The sequence below is a fragment of the Chamaea fasciata genome, unplaced genomic scaffold (assembly GCF_029207755.1).
Source record: "Chamaea fasciata isolate MVZ Bird 193981 ecotype frontalis unplaced genomic scaffold, bChaFas1.0.hap1 SCAF_18, whole genome shotgun sequence".
NCBI lineage: Eukaryota > Metazoa > Chordata > Aves > Passeriformes > Sylviidae > Chamaea > Chamaea fasciata.
This window is the reverse complement of record NW_027094103.1, coordinates 1,335,271-1,351,144: the sequence shown is the minus strand read 5'-3', so window position 1 is coordinate 1,351,144 and position 15,874 is coordinate 1,335,271. Positions and strand designations below refer to the sequence as shown.

Below are 15,874 nucleotides of genomic sequence, written 5' to 3'. Positions count from 1 at the left end.
ACAGAGCTCAGTTCTTCAAGGTGTTCTCAATATATGCTTCCCTGCAGTTTCTGATGATGTGTAGATTTCTGTGAGGAATTTTCTTTGTTAGTCTGGAATATTACCGGAGAGCCTTGTGAAACAAGGCTTTGGGAAATGAATTTTCCCTAAATTTAGCACTCTGCTGGGGGCCATCTCACTTTCTCCTGTGATATGCACCTTAGGGGTGACATTTGGTATTTGAGGGAGGCATCAAAGAGAAGTGCATTTGGAGGGACGTTGCTGAAGCTGAAACCCTTTCTGTTGGTGCACCCACTCCAATTTGAGGTATTTGAAAGCTCTGGCTGAAGGCCAGTGGCCTTAAACTCCTTATTTGGTCGATGAAGAGAGATCAGCTCTTTCCCAGGGTGATTCAGAATGGAGACAGACTCTCCTTTTGAATCACTGAAGGAAGCCTTTTATCTCTCTCTCCATTATCTGCAGAGGAACATCTCCCCCATAACATTGGTCTTTGAGCTGCTGTGGATTCCACCTGCATCCCACTGGTCTTGTCCAGCAAAGCCACTGGACTTGCTGCTGTGCCCTTGCAGGGGATGATCAGAAGTCCTGCTCAGGCACATTATTTTGTGTCTGTGCACTGAGGAGGCTTTGCACCTTCCTCTGGAGCATCTGTTGGGAGTTACTGCTGGAGGCAGAGATGGGTTGTTTGGGCTTTTGGTCTGATCCATCTTCCTTTGATCTAGAATAATGTTCAGCCATTGCTTACTGGTGCAGGAAGGACGAGGATTTTGCTGATTTCAGTATTTCTGCAGATTTTTTGAGAAACAAAGAGTCACTTTCTTTGGGTTTAGTGAGTCTGGAGATTAGCACTGATCCCCATGAATCCTGTGGTGTGTGCAGCATTCCTGAGAGCTGTGTATGGACTCCTTGGGTGAGCACAGCCTGCCTTGGGCAGGCTCACAGGGGGGACGTGAGAGAAGATGGTTTGGTGTATGACAGTGGAGCAAAGATGGGATGGGATGGGAATCATTGAGGGACTGAGTTTTGGGTCATGTTCAGGTGGTTTTGCTGTCTGTTTCTGCTTCCTATGAGACTTGGTTTTCTGCTGAAAAAACTAACTCAGGAGGATTTTTGTGAGGGCACTCAGGAGACACACTGAATTGGGGGACTGGTTTTTGAGCCTTTTCTGTGGTATTTTCTGAAGAAGCCAACAGGTGAAGGAGGGTGATAAAATTCCCTTGGCTCCAGCCTCTGCTTCCAGGACACGGCGAGGGCAGCGCTGGCCTCCTCAAGCCAAGACAGGAGGGAAAAACACTTCATTCCTGCGAGCCCACCTGCTCTCCTGCTGCTGCTCCCTCAGCCAAGGAACATTCCTTTGCTCAGGAAAGCAGGAGTTCTGTGCCAGGCACTCCCCCCACCTGCGTGGGCCGGGAGAAAGAAGAGGCCAGGCACGGCAGCTGCCCCTCGCCAGGCAGGAGCTTACTGAGAAAGCTGGATCCTTTCTGAGTAACAGTGAACTCCTAAGCCAAGCAAGGGTGCAGATTCCCTTTGCTGGGAGCAAGGCAAGTCTGTTCTTGGTGGGAAGTTCCTTCTCGGAGGCTCACCTGGGGAAGAAGGAGGGGGATATGGGAACAGCTGGGCTGCGTGGGTCTGCAGGGCCACAGCTTGCTCCATGATTCCCAGACAGGGAATTCCCGGGACAGGGAGCAAGGGAGTGATTTCCCTGGAATGTCGGGATGTCTCACCCGTGGACATGAATGAACAAAGGTGGGGGAGGACCATGGGTTTCCCCTTGCCCAAGGTGCTCTGATTCCTGCTGCTTTCCCATTGACACTCAAAGAGAAGCTGCCTTGCCCCTCTCCATCCTCTTCCCAGTGTGACACACAGCCAGGAAGGATCCTCATGTACCCAGAGTCTTGGCTGTCTCCTGCATCAAGGGTGGGCAGCATCAAACAGCCTCCTCTGCTCCTTTCATAGGATCACAGAATAGTTTGGGTTGAAAGGGACATTGAAGCCATGGGCAGGGACACCTCCCACTGTCCCAGGCTGCTCCAAGCCCCAGTGTCCAGCCTGGCCTTGGACACTGCCAGGGATCCAGGGGCAGCCACAGCTGCTCTGGGCACCCTGTGCCAGGGCCTCCCCACCCTCCCAGGGAACAATTCCCTCCCAATATCCCATCCATCCCTGCCCTCTGGACAGGGGAACGAAGCCATTCCCCATTGTCCTGTCATCCTTATAAAAATCTTTCTTGCGGGTTCTGTTTAGAAGCTGCAAGGCCACTATTAGGTCACCTCAAAGCTTTCTCTTTTCCAGAATGAACAATCTCAGTTCTCTCATCCTTTCCTCCAGCTCTGGGAGCATCTCCATGTCCTCCTCTGGACCGGCTCCAGCAGCTCCTGGTCCCTCCTGTGCTGGGCCCCAGGGCTGGAGGCAGCTCTGCAGGTGGGGTCTCACCTGAGTGGGGCAAGAGGGGCAGAATCCCCCACACCCCCTCCCGCTGCCCACACTGGGGGCTCAGCCCAGGGCACGGGGGGAGTTTCTGAATCCCAGTGGCCGGGCCTTGGCCAGCCCTCACCCACCAACACCCCAAAGTCCTTCTCCTCAGAGCTACTCTTGATCCCTTCATCCCCAGCCCGAATTGGTCCTGGGGGTTGCCCCAACCCAGGTGCAGCAGCAGCACTTGGTCCTGTTAAACCACATGAGATTTCCATGGACTCAATGCTTGAGCTTGCCCAGGTCCCTCTGGATGGCTCTGTCCTTTGCGTGTGTCACTGTACCCTCAGCTTGGCATCATCTGCAAACCTGCTGAAGGTGCCCTGCATCCCTTCCTCCACATAATTAATGCAGATACTCAATAACACTGGTCCCAGTATGGGCCCCAAAAGCAGCTGCATTTGGGACTGAGAGATGCTCAACTGCAGGATTCCACACAGTGCTTCCCACCTGCTCTGCTCCTCAGGGCTGCCCCGTGCTTGGAGCAAATTCCTGGGCTCCAGAACAGGCTGAGCACCTGAAGACTCCCTGTGCCAGCACCAGCTGGTGGGCAGGTCTGGCTCTCTCCCAGCACACGGCATCGGGAGCTGCGGGCTGACCCCGCGGGGCTGCGCCTGCCTCTGGCACCAAACACATCCCGGCGGGAATGGCAGGTGGCCACCGGCCAGGATTTCAGGCTGGGATGGAGCGCCCTGGCCTGTCCCTCCCTGCCAGCTGCCTGCAGTGCCCCGAGGCAGCAGCTTCGCAATTCCGAGCAGCGGAAGTGGCAGCCACACGTCGAGCCGCTCCTGGCAGCGCCACGGGTCACTGCCACCCCTGCCGGCCGCGCTTCCTTCCCCTCCGGCTCCCGGGAAGGGAAGCTGCCCCAGCAAAGTGCCCATCAGCAAAAAGGCTGCGGGTGCCGCAGGGACACCCAGCTGCCTTTTGGATCAGCGCCCAAGGAACTTGGCAGGAATTGCGCCAGAGGAGTGGAATAGCGGAGTTGGGAGAGCCAGGGGATTTGAGTGATACAAACGGGATGTTTGTATCTCTCGGGGCTGAGGACAGTTGCTACCTCAGGTTATTTTTTGGAGGTGTTTGGATATTTCTAGGGAACTGCCCTGCCTGTGTTTTCTGCCCAGCTGGCTCTCTCCTCCCCTGTGGTTATGGAAAGATGTTTTTCAGCCAAAAGTGCTTTGGTTCCGCGGCGCTCCCCGCGAGCTGTGTGACAGTGCCTCCAGCGCTGGGATCGGCACTCAGTGCTTTCCCACAATAGGCCGGGCACCGCTGTGAGGACGCCAAAAAACCTTCTGGCTCCAGAAGGGATTTAGCCCAGCGAAGCCTTTCTGCTGCCTGAATTCGACCCCTCATCCTGCTGTGTCTGAGCCACTCTTGCTTCCATCTTCTCTCAACTGAACTGCTTGCACATCCCAGCTGGGAAGCTGAAGTTGGCAGAAAGTCTGTGGAACTGGGGAGTGAATCTTGGAGATGCTGGGGTGAGCAGCTCCTGCGTGGTAGCCAGCTGCCTGCTCTGCATCCCTGCCCTGTCTCTTGCAGGTGCTCTTCCACAGGCAGAGATCCTGGAAAATCAGGAAAATCTCTCCTGAAGGTCTCTCACTGTGGTCAAAGCCTGGAGTGTCTTGTCCCACCCTCCAGTGGCGGACAGCAGATCGCTCTGCCCTGCTCCACCACCTCCCCTTCACCTCCTCTGCACCTTTTCAGGCTTAGCAGGCACTGGGCTTTTCCAGCCCCTCTGTCAGGCTGTTGCCCGTGCTGGGTCAGGGCTTTCTCAAAGTGATCACCTCATCCCGTGAGCCGGCAGCTGATGGAAGAGTAGTCCCCATGCTCTGGCAGCCATTGCCAAAGTTGCTGTCAGATCCTGCTCATCCCTGCTCTGAAGCCTGCCTGCACCAGCTCGGCTTCCCAGTGCTCTCCCATCCCATCCTCCAGCACCATTTTGGTGGTCCCCATCCAGCTCAGCCCCTAAACCGGTGCTGACACCTTTGCAGGCAAACCGGTCTGTGCCCAGCAGTCCCCTCCAGCCGGGTGCCACCAGCCATGTGCCCACTGGGAGAGGGTGGCATCTCTCCTCCCACCTCTCTCCAGGCGTTTGCTGCAGTGCTCGCGTGCAGGCAGCTGGAGGGAATCAGAGGAGCCGCTAAGAGAAAATCTGGGCAAAGACAAGGGAAAAAAAAAAATCCTGGGACCTGGCAAGATCCTAAGAAAGTTTCCATGAGAAATCCAACGTGGCCATCCAGCCCGTCTGTACTGGAGCGTTCCCAGGCCTCTCCCGGGGTCAGCAGCATTGCCAATGCCCACCCAACTTTCGGCAGAGCCCTGACCGAGCCTGGTCTCCTGCTCACGGCTCCAGCGGCTCCCGATCCCCTTCTCCTTCCCTGCTGCTAGTTCCCAGCCGCCCGGGGAGCTGCCCGCCTCCCGTTGCTCCTGTGACATATTTATTGCTATCAGTTTAGTCTCTAATTTCCTTTGTTTCAGAATATCTGACGGTGCAATCAAGAAGGCCCGAAGGGAAGCTTGTGTGTGCTCGGTCATCAGACCTGCGGTTACCGTCTGTCTGGAAGCGGCGCTGGAGCGGGGCTCGGGAACAGCTGCCAGGCTTCCAGGCTTGTTTTCATTTTCTAAGAGGTTAACTGAGAGCCCGACGCTAAGAGACACCCGTACACACCCAGAAACCCCGCCACACACACGGAGCCACACGCACCCGTACGGAAACACACACATAAACACAGATGTGGGCCGGCACGGGGACATGTAAACACAGTTTGCCCTGTGCGGAACCAGCCCCGGGAACGCGGGATGGGACCTGTCTTATCCCGGCTTTTCACAGGTTGTGGTGCGGCAGGACGGGGCTGCGGCGCGGGGAGCGAGGAGCCGCTTGCACCCTGCACTTCCAGTCCATGCAGTGCAGCTTGTTCTGCTCCGGCACCGTGGGGCAGGTCCCTCCCGCTGCTCGGCCGGGACCTTCTGGGGGAAGAGCCCGGTCACAGTAGCTGTGAAGAGGCACAGCTGGGGCCTGTTTCCTCCTGGGCTTGGCTGCAAGGCGAGCATGCGAGGACGTGGATGCACCCGGGGTCGGGGCTGTGGAGCCCTCCCTGCCGGCACCGGGAGCCGGGCTAGGCCCTTCTGCCCAGGTGTGCTGGAGGGGGCAAAGGAAGCTTTAATATTAATTAGAGCAGGGTTAGGAAAGGAGAGAGCCTTTCACTTTGTCCCTAGGGATTGGTAAATCCTGAGGGGCTGCAGCTCCTTGTGCCCTGGAGACTGGTGGTGCTGGGGTGGTGAGGGCCCATGGTACTGGGGTAGTGAGGACCTGTGGTACTGGGGTGGTGGGGTCTGGTCCTGTTGGGGTGATGGGAACCAATGGTACTGGGGTGGTGGGGACTGACCCTGGAGGCTGCTGGGATGATTCGGACCAGTGTGTCAGGGTGATGGGGGCCCGTGGTGACAGGATAATGGTGACCAGTGGTGCTGGGGTGATAGGACCAAAGGTGTCAGGGTGACCTGTGAGCCCAGGGTGATGAGCACCTCAGAGAGCCAGTGCTGGCCCACAGCAGGCTGATACACAGCAGCACCAAGGTGGGGTGTTTACCAGCACAATTTGGCAACGCCAAGGTGGGGTGACCACAGCTTCCTCATGGAAAACCCCATCCCAGCACCTGGCAGGCATCTCACCAGGGCTGCCAGGAAGAGACAGACTTCACCCACCCACTACTGCCCTTCTTGCCCCAACAGCAGAGCCCATGTGGGAAATGCCAGGCTGGGAAAAAAAGCAAGGAGAAATCTTTCTAGGAGCAGGTTTGTGCCTCAGTGCCCAGCTGCAAGGGAGGAGAATCTCCAGTGGCTTTTCAGGGCTGTTTCATGCTGCTGCCGCGGGGCCTCGTTTGGAGCTTGCTCCTCTCCCTCTCCTTTCTTCACAAGACGTGTAGGAACTTCCTATCTCTGGAGCCTCGGGCCCTTAGTCAAATTTGGTTGGCAGCCACAGGTGCGCACATGCTCGCCCGGCAGGATTGCACGCACACCTTGTCTTCTTAGGAAACAAGAGGGGAGCGTGACCCAGGCCGGGTAGTGCTTCATTCTGCTGTAATAAATTAACATGTCAACTGTTCTAGCCCTAAAACCTGGCCCAGATGCAGTGAAAGCCAGGGGGAAGCTTGGCATCCTCGTGGTGAGCTCAGCCAGGTGAGGGAGGTGCGGCCAAGTTCGGTGGGACACCCAAGGTGCCCATCGAGGCTCAATCCCTGCCTTGCTGCGGACATGGGCTGGGGGTCCTCAGCAGAGGGGTCCTGCTGGTGTTGGGTAAAGCCCCGAGTATGGAAATAAAGGGTGGGACATCCCCCAGTTCTAACTGAGAGTGTCCCCCTCTTCCCCTGTGGTGCCACTGGGCTGGAAGTGCTGCAGTTCCCTGGGGTCAGAGAGTGTGGGGACAGCAAAGAGCAGGGGCAGACCCATCAGGCTCAGTCAGGGCTGTTGTCCATTCCCCGTAATATCAACAGTAACCTCTGCTTTCCTTTTCTCTGTTTCTCCAGGAATCTCCACTCCTTTTGCTGACTCTCTGAATTAGTCTTAGTGGGAAAAGGGACAGCAGGGGTTCATTTTTTCCCCAGAACTGCAGTGGTGTGCAGCCAAAAGTGGCACAACCCCCTGTGCCCACAGGGCCAGAGGCCACCAACTGGAGCAGCAGGAGGGGCACAGTGGCATGCCCTCTCTGCCGCCCTGGCTCCAGGGACCCTGGGGACCTGCCACAGCTCCTGCTTAGTCCCAGGGCTGGTCGTTCCCCACCATCCCTGCCATCCTGGCAGGTCTCTCCCAGTGTTGCCTGCTCTTCTGGGAGCCTTCTTAGGATTTGCTTCCAAACACTTTTCTTCCCATCTCTTCACCCTTGCCAGTCCTCTACCTCATCCCAAAGTGCTCTCTCCCTTTCCTTAGGTGAGATCTTTCCCTTGAGCCCTGATTCTCCCTTCAGGACCAGGAATGATGTAGGTTCAGGCCATCTGAAATGCCTTGTTAAGCAGATGTGTCTCAAACAGCTCCAGCCTCACAGGTCCTGCTGAATTTTGGGCTTTGGGCTCGGTCTCCAAGGCAGATTCCACATCCCATGAGACCTGAGCAGAGCAGGGGTGGAAGAGCCGGAATATTCATTCTCTTTTAGACGCTGATGACCGTGTGCTCTGCATGTTTCAGGTCTGGCCAGGGCACTGAGAACTTTATCGAGGCTCCTCCATCAGTCCCGAGCGCACCCGAGGCTGCGAAAGTGCCCCGGTGTCTGTCGGAGGGCGATAGCTGCGCCGAGATAACCCCGCTATCAGAACCCCGGGGCTGGCCCCGCCCGCCGCTCCAAGGCAGCCCAAAGCATTTCCCTCCTCGAGGGAGAAGGGTCCCTAAGCCCCGTGCGGAGGTTCCCCGGCCAGCCCCAAGTTGGGGTGCACCAAGGAGAGGCCTCTCCAGCAGCTCCACAGGACTGGAGTTGACCCCGCTCCAAAGCTCGCTCACCATGAGACTCAACACTTGCTGAGCAAAGCTGCCGACAGCGGCCTCGGGGGACCGCTGGGGATGTGTCATCCTGCTCCCGAGCCAGCCCCGTGCTCCAGCGGTGTCACACAGCGTGGCTCTGCCGGGGGGTCCGGATCCTGGCCCCTGCCCTCCCCCTGGCTCTTGCCAGCCTGTGCCAGGTCCCCTGCTGGGCACGGGGGCGGCTCTCGGAGCCGGCTCCTGCGGCAGAGGTTGCGTTCGTCCCGCCTCCAGCCCATTGTCTTGTTTATTTGTCACGGTTGATCCCCAATTAGGAGTTCGAGCCTTTTGGGACAAGCGCTGTTTCTTCCCATGTGAACGTGCGGTTCCCGCTCCGCCGGGCTGTGATGTGGCCGGCGACCCGCAGGAGCATCTGCTATTGCAGCAACAGTGCCCGAATGCGTTTCAGATGGGCTCGGCTCCGCTTTCCGTGCTCGGGCCGGCGGCCAGCCCGGGATGGAGCCTCCAGCCGGCCCCGGGGATGCGATGTTCCCGTCCTCAGGGACCCGGCCTGGGGACCTGCTGGAGACATCGTCACCAGCCAAATGCGTCTGGCCAGTGCCGAGACTCGGGGGGGACCCTGGATGGGGAAGGAGCTCTGCCTGGGTCCGACCCCAGCCTCGGTGCACACGGGGGAAGGATGGATGCTCCTCCTGGGATCTCTCAGGGAACGACCCCACCGCCACCCCCGGCTCTGCCGGCGACTCAGCCCCGCTAAGGGATGGTGCCGCCGGCTCAGTGCCGGGGATGCAGCGCGGGTCACCCCGCGGAGGGGACGCGCAGCCGGCGATGCCCCAGCCCCGCACCTGCCCCCGCGGACGGCAAGTCCCGTCTGGCCGGTGGCCCCGGGGCAGCGCAGGGCCCGTCCGGCCGGGTTCGCGCGGCGTCAGGCAGCACATGATCCGCGCCGCGGGGCCAAGGGCTGAGGTCAGTCAGTCACACCCAGGCAGCGGCACTGACTTCACCGCGGGCAGGAGCAGCTCCTCACGTATCCCGCTCCCCGAAGGCAGCGCTGACCCGCCGCTCGGGGCCCATGGTCAGGCCGCTCCGTTATCGGGGCGCGGGCATCGCTCCCATCGCAACGGATGGCTCCCCGGAGCTTCTCCTGGCTCTCGTCCCAGCCAACATAGTTTCTCTGGTCCTGGGACCGGAGGGCAGTCACCGACGGGGTCCTGCCGCTGCCGCTGGGGAAGCCGCAGCGCCGGTTCCTTCGCGGTGCTCCCGGTGCGGCTCCCGGGGCTGGCCCACTTCCCCGGGGCGCCGGCTGGGTGGGATCAGCCGTTGGCTGAGGTAATTGAAAGCCCTTTCCATCTCTCCCGAGTCTGGAATGAGCGGAGCAGCGCGTCCTGCCTCGCTGGGGCGATGGCACGAGCCGGGGGCCGCCGCCGGCCCCGACTCCAAAACCTCCGGGGGCGGTAGAGGAAGGGATTTGGAGAGTTTTAGGGTCTTGTCCACGGGTTTCCAGGCAAGGGAGAGTTAATCCCCCGCCTGCTGCTAATGAGCCTTAACTGGGAATGACCCGACACAGGGGAGAAGTGAACCCATTGTCCTCGCCTGTGTTTGACTGTCTTCCAGGGAGACTCATGAAACGCAGAGCCGGGGCGTGAGTTCCCGATTTATGTCAGGAGGCTGTGATTTATTCTATTTATTTATTTTTGCCATCTGGTTGAGGAGGGATGTTGAACGCAAGCGTGAGAAATCCAGATGTGCACAGCTCCTCGCTCCCGCGCAGGACATCGTCCCCAGCCCAGCTCCCGGCCCCGCCGAGCCCGACCCTGCCCCCAGGCCCTGACACCCCTTGAGCTGCCCGGGGCGGGTTGGTGGCACCCCATGGCACCTGCCACATCCCTGGCGGGGATGAACTGTGGGCGTTGGCACGAGGAAGGGCTGAATTTGGATGTCCAGCCCTGGACTTCCCAGCATAGGAAATGTTGGCCATATAACGCCGTAGTAACAATAGCCATGGGGTCACCTCTGTGTCCCCAGCTGCAGAGTCAGGGTTACCCTGGCAGCCATCAGGGTGCCATGGTGACAAGTGCTGCAGGACCTGGCCCTGGGGCATAATGCCCATCCTAAAGTGATGATGCCCTGCATCATGCCTGTGTTTTTGGGGGTGCTGTTTTTGGGATACAATGCACTCAGGTGCTTTAAGTGCATTGTATCCCACAATGCAGGCAGGAAACGGGCCCCACAAATGGGCTGCAACCCCAAAATGGGCATCCTCCAGGGCAGGGACACAGGGGACACCCTGGGTCCCTTCCCTGGTGGCAGGCTGGATGATGGAAGAAAGCCATATCATGCATGGGGACACACCATGGCATCCAGGGACGTCCCTGGGTGCTTCGGCTATGGTTCTGGAGGAGCCTGGCATTCACCCCTTCCATGAAGGGACAGCAGGGCCAGGCTGGAAATGGCCACCGCTGGCCCTGTTGTCACCACTGGTGCAGCACGAGGCTGTCACTGGCACAAGGCAGTGCCAGTCTGGGGTCAAACCCACACCATGAAACCTCCATAGAAGCTGGGGCACACGACTGGGCAGCACGACCCTGCAGGGCAGTGGAAGGGGGCTTAGGGGGCAACTTCTGAATTTCTGCGATGATCTTTAGGTTGGGGCTCCTCTGAGACGCGAGAGATGATCACACAGGATCTTAGCTCATCCGCTTGCTGTCTCATGCCTGGGAGGTTTGGCCAGTGGCCCAAAGGGCTCCGGAGGAGGAGGAAAATTTCATCATCCTGCTCCAACGTCTCCTGTATAATCAGCCCCTTGTTAACCGATACAGCCCCATGCGAGGCGCTCGCTGAGGACCGGGGCACTGGTGCAGCCTTAGGTGGTCTTGGCCCCGGCAAAGCTCTGCTGAGCCTCTCCCAGCACAGCCTGGGAAGCGGCTGTGATTTTATCTGGTGTGTCCCCTCCACCTCGCACATGCTCGCTCAGCTTCCCCAGACTCTTCCCAGCCTTTCTCACTTTCCCCAGGAATTTCCAGGGTTGCCAGAGTGAGGCTCCCCACACCATGGTGCTTCACACACTGGGATGGTCCCCCCACCATGATGGTGCCCGTGCCATGGCACCCACACCACGATGCTCCCCACGCCAGGACAATCCCTGCACCAAGATGGTCCCTGCACCACAACGGTCCCCACATTGTCCCAGCACTTTTGGGAAGCTGGTGAGTATCAATTTAAACATTCCCCCCTGGAAAAAATGTCAAAAAATCATTGGAAAATTCTCTTTCCAATCAGCCATACCGTAGCAAGTGGGAAGGGTGGAAGGAACAAGGTGACAGGGGGCTGTGATCCACAGCGATGCCTTGAGCGGTTTTGGGGCAGCCCTGAAGGTGCTTTGGGGGAGCAGAGGTGTCTGAGGGTGAGCACGAAAGGGACCAACAAAGAGCAGCCAAATACAGTCTGTTTCTATTGGTTTATTTTAAAAAAAGTAGGGCAAGAAGTATAAAAAAATAAATATTTAAATAGAATCCCATGAATATATTACATAAATCTTATTAATAATTATTAATTATTATTAACAATAAAGTTATTAAAAGTCAGGTCTCAGTGCACTCTGGGCTTTCCACGGAGGCAATAAATAACCCTCGCAGCCCGCTCTGGTGCCAGGAGCGAGCCAGCGCCACCTGCCACAGGCCTGGGGCCCGTCCCTGTGTCCCCACGTCCCCATGTCCCACATCCACTTGTCCTTGTGTCCCTGTGTCCCATGTCCCCGTGTCCCGTGTCCCCATGTCCCCTTGTCCCACGCCCCCATGCCAGGGCTGCATTCAGCCGTGCAAAGCCCAGCTCTTGGCTGTTAGTACATTCAGAACTCTTCCAGTGGGAAAAGCACTTTCCCAAAGAAAAGGGTATTCCGTGCCCCGCCGTGCCCGCACCGGGGGATGATGTTCCACAGTGGGGTGACTGTCCCACACAGGTGGCCTTGTCCCAGACGGTGGGACCCAACCCCAGCCACCAGTACCCTCAGTTTGGCTCCTTGCAGGGGAGCCCAGCCCTAAAATGTGCAGGGGGAGCATGTCCCCATGTCCCCACATCCCTGCCAGCCACTGGATCCCAGTGTCCTTCCTCGCACTCCTTTTTCCAGGGAAGTGACATCTTTCAGACAGTGCTCAGGGGCATCTGTCTGGTTGCTCTCCGTGATGTCACCGTTTGTGGGGGACAGAGTCCGTCCCTGCCGCCAGCTCCCACAGCTCCCCGCACCCCATGGGAGCACAGGGATGGCTGAGGCCCATCCCGGGACCAGCCCATGCCCCGGCATCTCCTCGGGGATGCGCTGCCTCGTCCTGCTGGATGCTGGCTCTGCTCAGCCTGGGACACTCCAGGCTGCAACGTTCACCCCCTCAAGGGGCAATAAATCACCAGAGGGCAGATGGGGCCAGTGCAGGATCCGGGTAATAAATAGGGAGGTGGAAATTCAGGAGGCAGCGGCGCGGAGCAGAGAGGCAGCGTAGCTGGGGCCGGCATTCATGAGGGGCTGAGATGAGGTAGGAGGACACGTGCCGCCTGGCCAATGACCTGCACGTACTTCCTGAGCACCTGGCAGCCCTGCTGCTTCTTCTTGAAGGCGCTCTTGCCCTTGGAGCTGTCCCCGTACCTGACGTCCACCTGGAAGATGTTGTAGTTCTTGCAGAGGAGGCAGGTGAGGTTGGAGATGAGGCCTCGGGTGGTCTTGGTGGTGTTGTGCAGCCGCTCGAGGAGCTCCTTGGCCATGGGGTTGAGCTCCTCCTGGTCGCGTGTGATGTTGCCCAGCGAGGCGTTGAGGAAGGCGAAGAGCTTGTACATGGCCACCATCACCTCCTTCCTCTCGCTCGTCCGGTTGACGCGGAAAGCGGGGAAGAAGATGCCAGCGGGGTTGCAGAGCTTGTCACTCTCGCTGCTGAACGGTTCTCCCTGGCACTTCAGCTGGGAGGAGAGGCGAGCGTCACCCCACGTCCCCTGTGTCCCCCTCGGCACCGTCCCCGCGGTGTCCCCAGCCCTCCCGCTTCATGCACTTGTTGCTCACACCCCCCTGGCCATCCCCAAGCGTCACTTACATAGAGGCTGAAGAGTTCCTGGGCGGTGGCGTTGAGCACGGCCACCTGCCTGCGGGTCTGCTCCTGCACGTTGGAGCGGCACAAGCCGTGGCTGGGGCAGCCGGAGCCGGTCACCAGCAGCGCCCGGCCGGCCACCGGCCGCCGCTGCAGCAGGAGCAGGGCCACGAAGGGCACGACGCCTGTGTGGGGAGAGAGGCCGGGGTCACCGTGGGGACCGGGACGAGGCGGTGGTGGCTGACGCAGAGCATCCACCGAGGATGACCCCAGTTCCAGGCACCCAAAGGGAGGGTGTCCAGCTGGAGCGGGGACTCACCCCGTTTGAGTGTGTGTCCAGCTCAGCTGGAATCCCCAGACCCCCCACTCTGCCCTCCCGGCCGTGCCGCAGCTCCCTCACCTGCCCCCCGGCAGGCGCTCCCCCGCCTCCCTTCCTGGCGGGGGCCCCCGCAGCATTCCCACATTTCGTAACCGGCCCGGTGGCGACCTGTCGCGTTTAATCACAACGTGCAAGACCCTTTTTTCTCCGTTGTCCTGGTCCGGGCGCTTCGGGAGCAAGCCCCACCCCGGCCCGGCTGACTCAGCGGGGCTCCCGCAAGGAAACCTGCTCTCGGCGTGCCCTCCCCTCGTCCCTCCCGCCCCCGGCCCCACCGCCTGCCTCAGTTTCCCCGTCTGACAAGCGGGCGCAGCGCCGAGGAGCCCCGGGGAGAGACGATGCAGCTGCCAGAGGCTCCAGCCAGGAAATCCCTGGACGCGGAACAAGGGGACCCTTGAGCCTCAGGCAGCTGGGTTGCCCCGACATCCCCTCCTGAGAGAGGGGCGCTGCAGCCCCCAATCCACTGGGACTCCCCCAAGCCGGGATCCATCCCTGCTTGGGGAGGCCAAACCGCCTCTGGAGCCCGTCACTGCGCTGGGCATCCTCGGGGAGGGTGGCCCGGGTGTCACCGCCGCTGGGTGACCTGGATGCCACCAACAGGGCCCCGTCAGGGTGGGGGTCCCGTGCCCCGCCGCGAGGGTGATGCCGGGCGAAGTCCCGGGGCCGTGACGAGCTCCGAAACGGCCCGCACTTGTCAGCGCCTCGGACGTGCCGCCGGTAATCCAAGCCTCGATTGATTTGCCCTGCCCAGGTGGGAGCGGACTTACCTGGGCGTGTTCCGATCCCTGGCCCGCGGCTCCCCTCCCGCGCGGGACGGGGGGACCCTGCCTCCCCGCGCCCCCGGGGCCCCGGCTGTTCCCTCGGGATGCAGATTCCCTGACCCCTCACGAGCCCCTCTCGCTCTGTCCCCCCCGCCGCCGCTTCTGCCCATTTCACAGCTGGGCAGGGAGAGGCTCGGCACCCACGTGTGCCGGGGGCTGGCTGGGTGGGGGGTCCCAGGTGGGTGCTGCCCCATGGGGCCCCTCAGAACGGCTTCTGGGGTGGGGGCTGCTCCCTCCAACCCCCCTCCTGCACTTGGCAGCCTCTCCATCCTTCCAGCGCTCCCGACACGGCAGCGGCTCGCGGCATCGGGAGACCCAGAAGCAGGAAAAGCAGGAGGGGGGGGGGGAAGTATTTAAAAGTACAAAAAAGAAAAAAAAAATCCCCCCCTCCTTGAGATTTTTTTTTTTCCTCCCTTGGAAGCATTTCCAGTTATATAAGTGTCCAGATGTTGGCTGCACCGCGCCAGCGCCGCGCTCCGCTCCCGCTGCCAATTCCCAGAGATGCTCGTCCCGGGGGGGACGCAGAGCGGCGGGAGCCCTCGCTCCGGCTCCAGCGGCGGCATCCAACCGGGACCCGCCTGCACCCGAGCATCACCGGCAAAAGGAGGGAAGGGGGAGGAAAAAAGGGGGAGGGGAAGAAGAGGAAATAGTATCTCCAAAGTCGATTTTTTTTTTTTTTTTTTTTTTTTTTACCTGCCGGCACGAACTTCATTGTGAGCCGCGTCCCGGGAGCGACTTAATAGGGATTGGTGTTGGCAGAGGAAGTTTTCAGAAATTCATACTGGGGGACTTCTCGGGGTTTATATACCGGTCCAGCAGCCAGCCTGTTTTAAGGGGAGGAGAGGGGGTGGGGGAGAATCAGCCGCTATCGTACTTCTATTGAAACTGGAAATCAGGAAGTCGAGGCTTTGGAAATCATGAATGATTCTTAGAAATAAACTTCTGAAAAAAGTTGATGTTACAGGAATTTAGTGGCGTCTTTTGTTTCACGCGCGAGCTCGGAGAAGTGGGTGGGCTGGGAGCACACTGGATGAATTGAAGCCCCCCCAAGGGAGATGCGCGGCCGCACGTGGGGTTCGGGGGTGTCGAGGCGCGGTGGCGGACGCGCGGTGCTGTGACTCAGGAGACGCAAGCGCTTTCATCCCCGGGTCCCCCTCCCCGGTTCGGGGCTTCCCTGTTGGCTGCCAGAGCAGGCAATAAAACGGAGCGGGTAAAAAAGTCTGGTTTCGAGTTTTGGGGGAGTTTTGGAAAGATGGAAGGTGCGGGGCAGTGGTGGCGGGGTACCGCACTCCTCGGTCACGGTGGGATGGCCGCGGTGGCAGCGGTGTCCCCCAGCCCGCCGCAGGCTCATCCCTTTGGGCAAAAGTATTATCACTAAAGGGTGGGTTTTCTGCAGGAAAAAGGACAAACCCACCCAGGGGGAGAGGCCGGACCGGCCCCCCCGGGTTAACCCTTCCCTCGGCGGGGCTGTCCACTGCCCGGAGCGGGCAGAGGGTGCTGGAGCACACAAGAGGGCCCTGGGTGACCGCCTCGTGGGGATCCCGTGGGATCAGGACACTGCGAAGTTTGGGGTGAAAAACAGGTTAAATGGATTTTTTTTTTAATTTTTTTTTTTTGTCCTTCTCTGTATTTTTTTCTCACCGGGGCCGAACTGAAACTTTAATCAGGTT

At 59.5% G+C, this 15,874-nt stretch overlaps 1 protein-coding gene across 1 annotated transcript; it reads right to left on the bottom strand.

The window, feature by feature from the left end:
• Window positions 1-11,387: 11,387 nt before the first annotated feature.
• LIF (LIF interleukin 6 family cytokine) lies at window positions 11,388-14,988 on the bottom strand. Its single transcript, XM_066199673.1, has 3 exons — window positions 14,898-14,988; window positions 13,014-13,192; window positions 11,388-12,882 (listed from the first exon to the last, which is right to left on the bottom strand). The coding sequence occupies exons 1-3, from the start codon at window positions 14,914-14,916 to the stop codon at window positions 12,445-12,447; spliced, it is 636 nt and encodes a 211-aa protein (XP_066055770.1). The 5' UTR covers window positions 14,917-14,988; the 3' UTR covers window positions 11,388-12,444.
• Window positions 14,989-15,874: the final 886 nt, after the last annotated feature.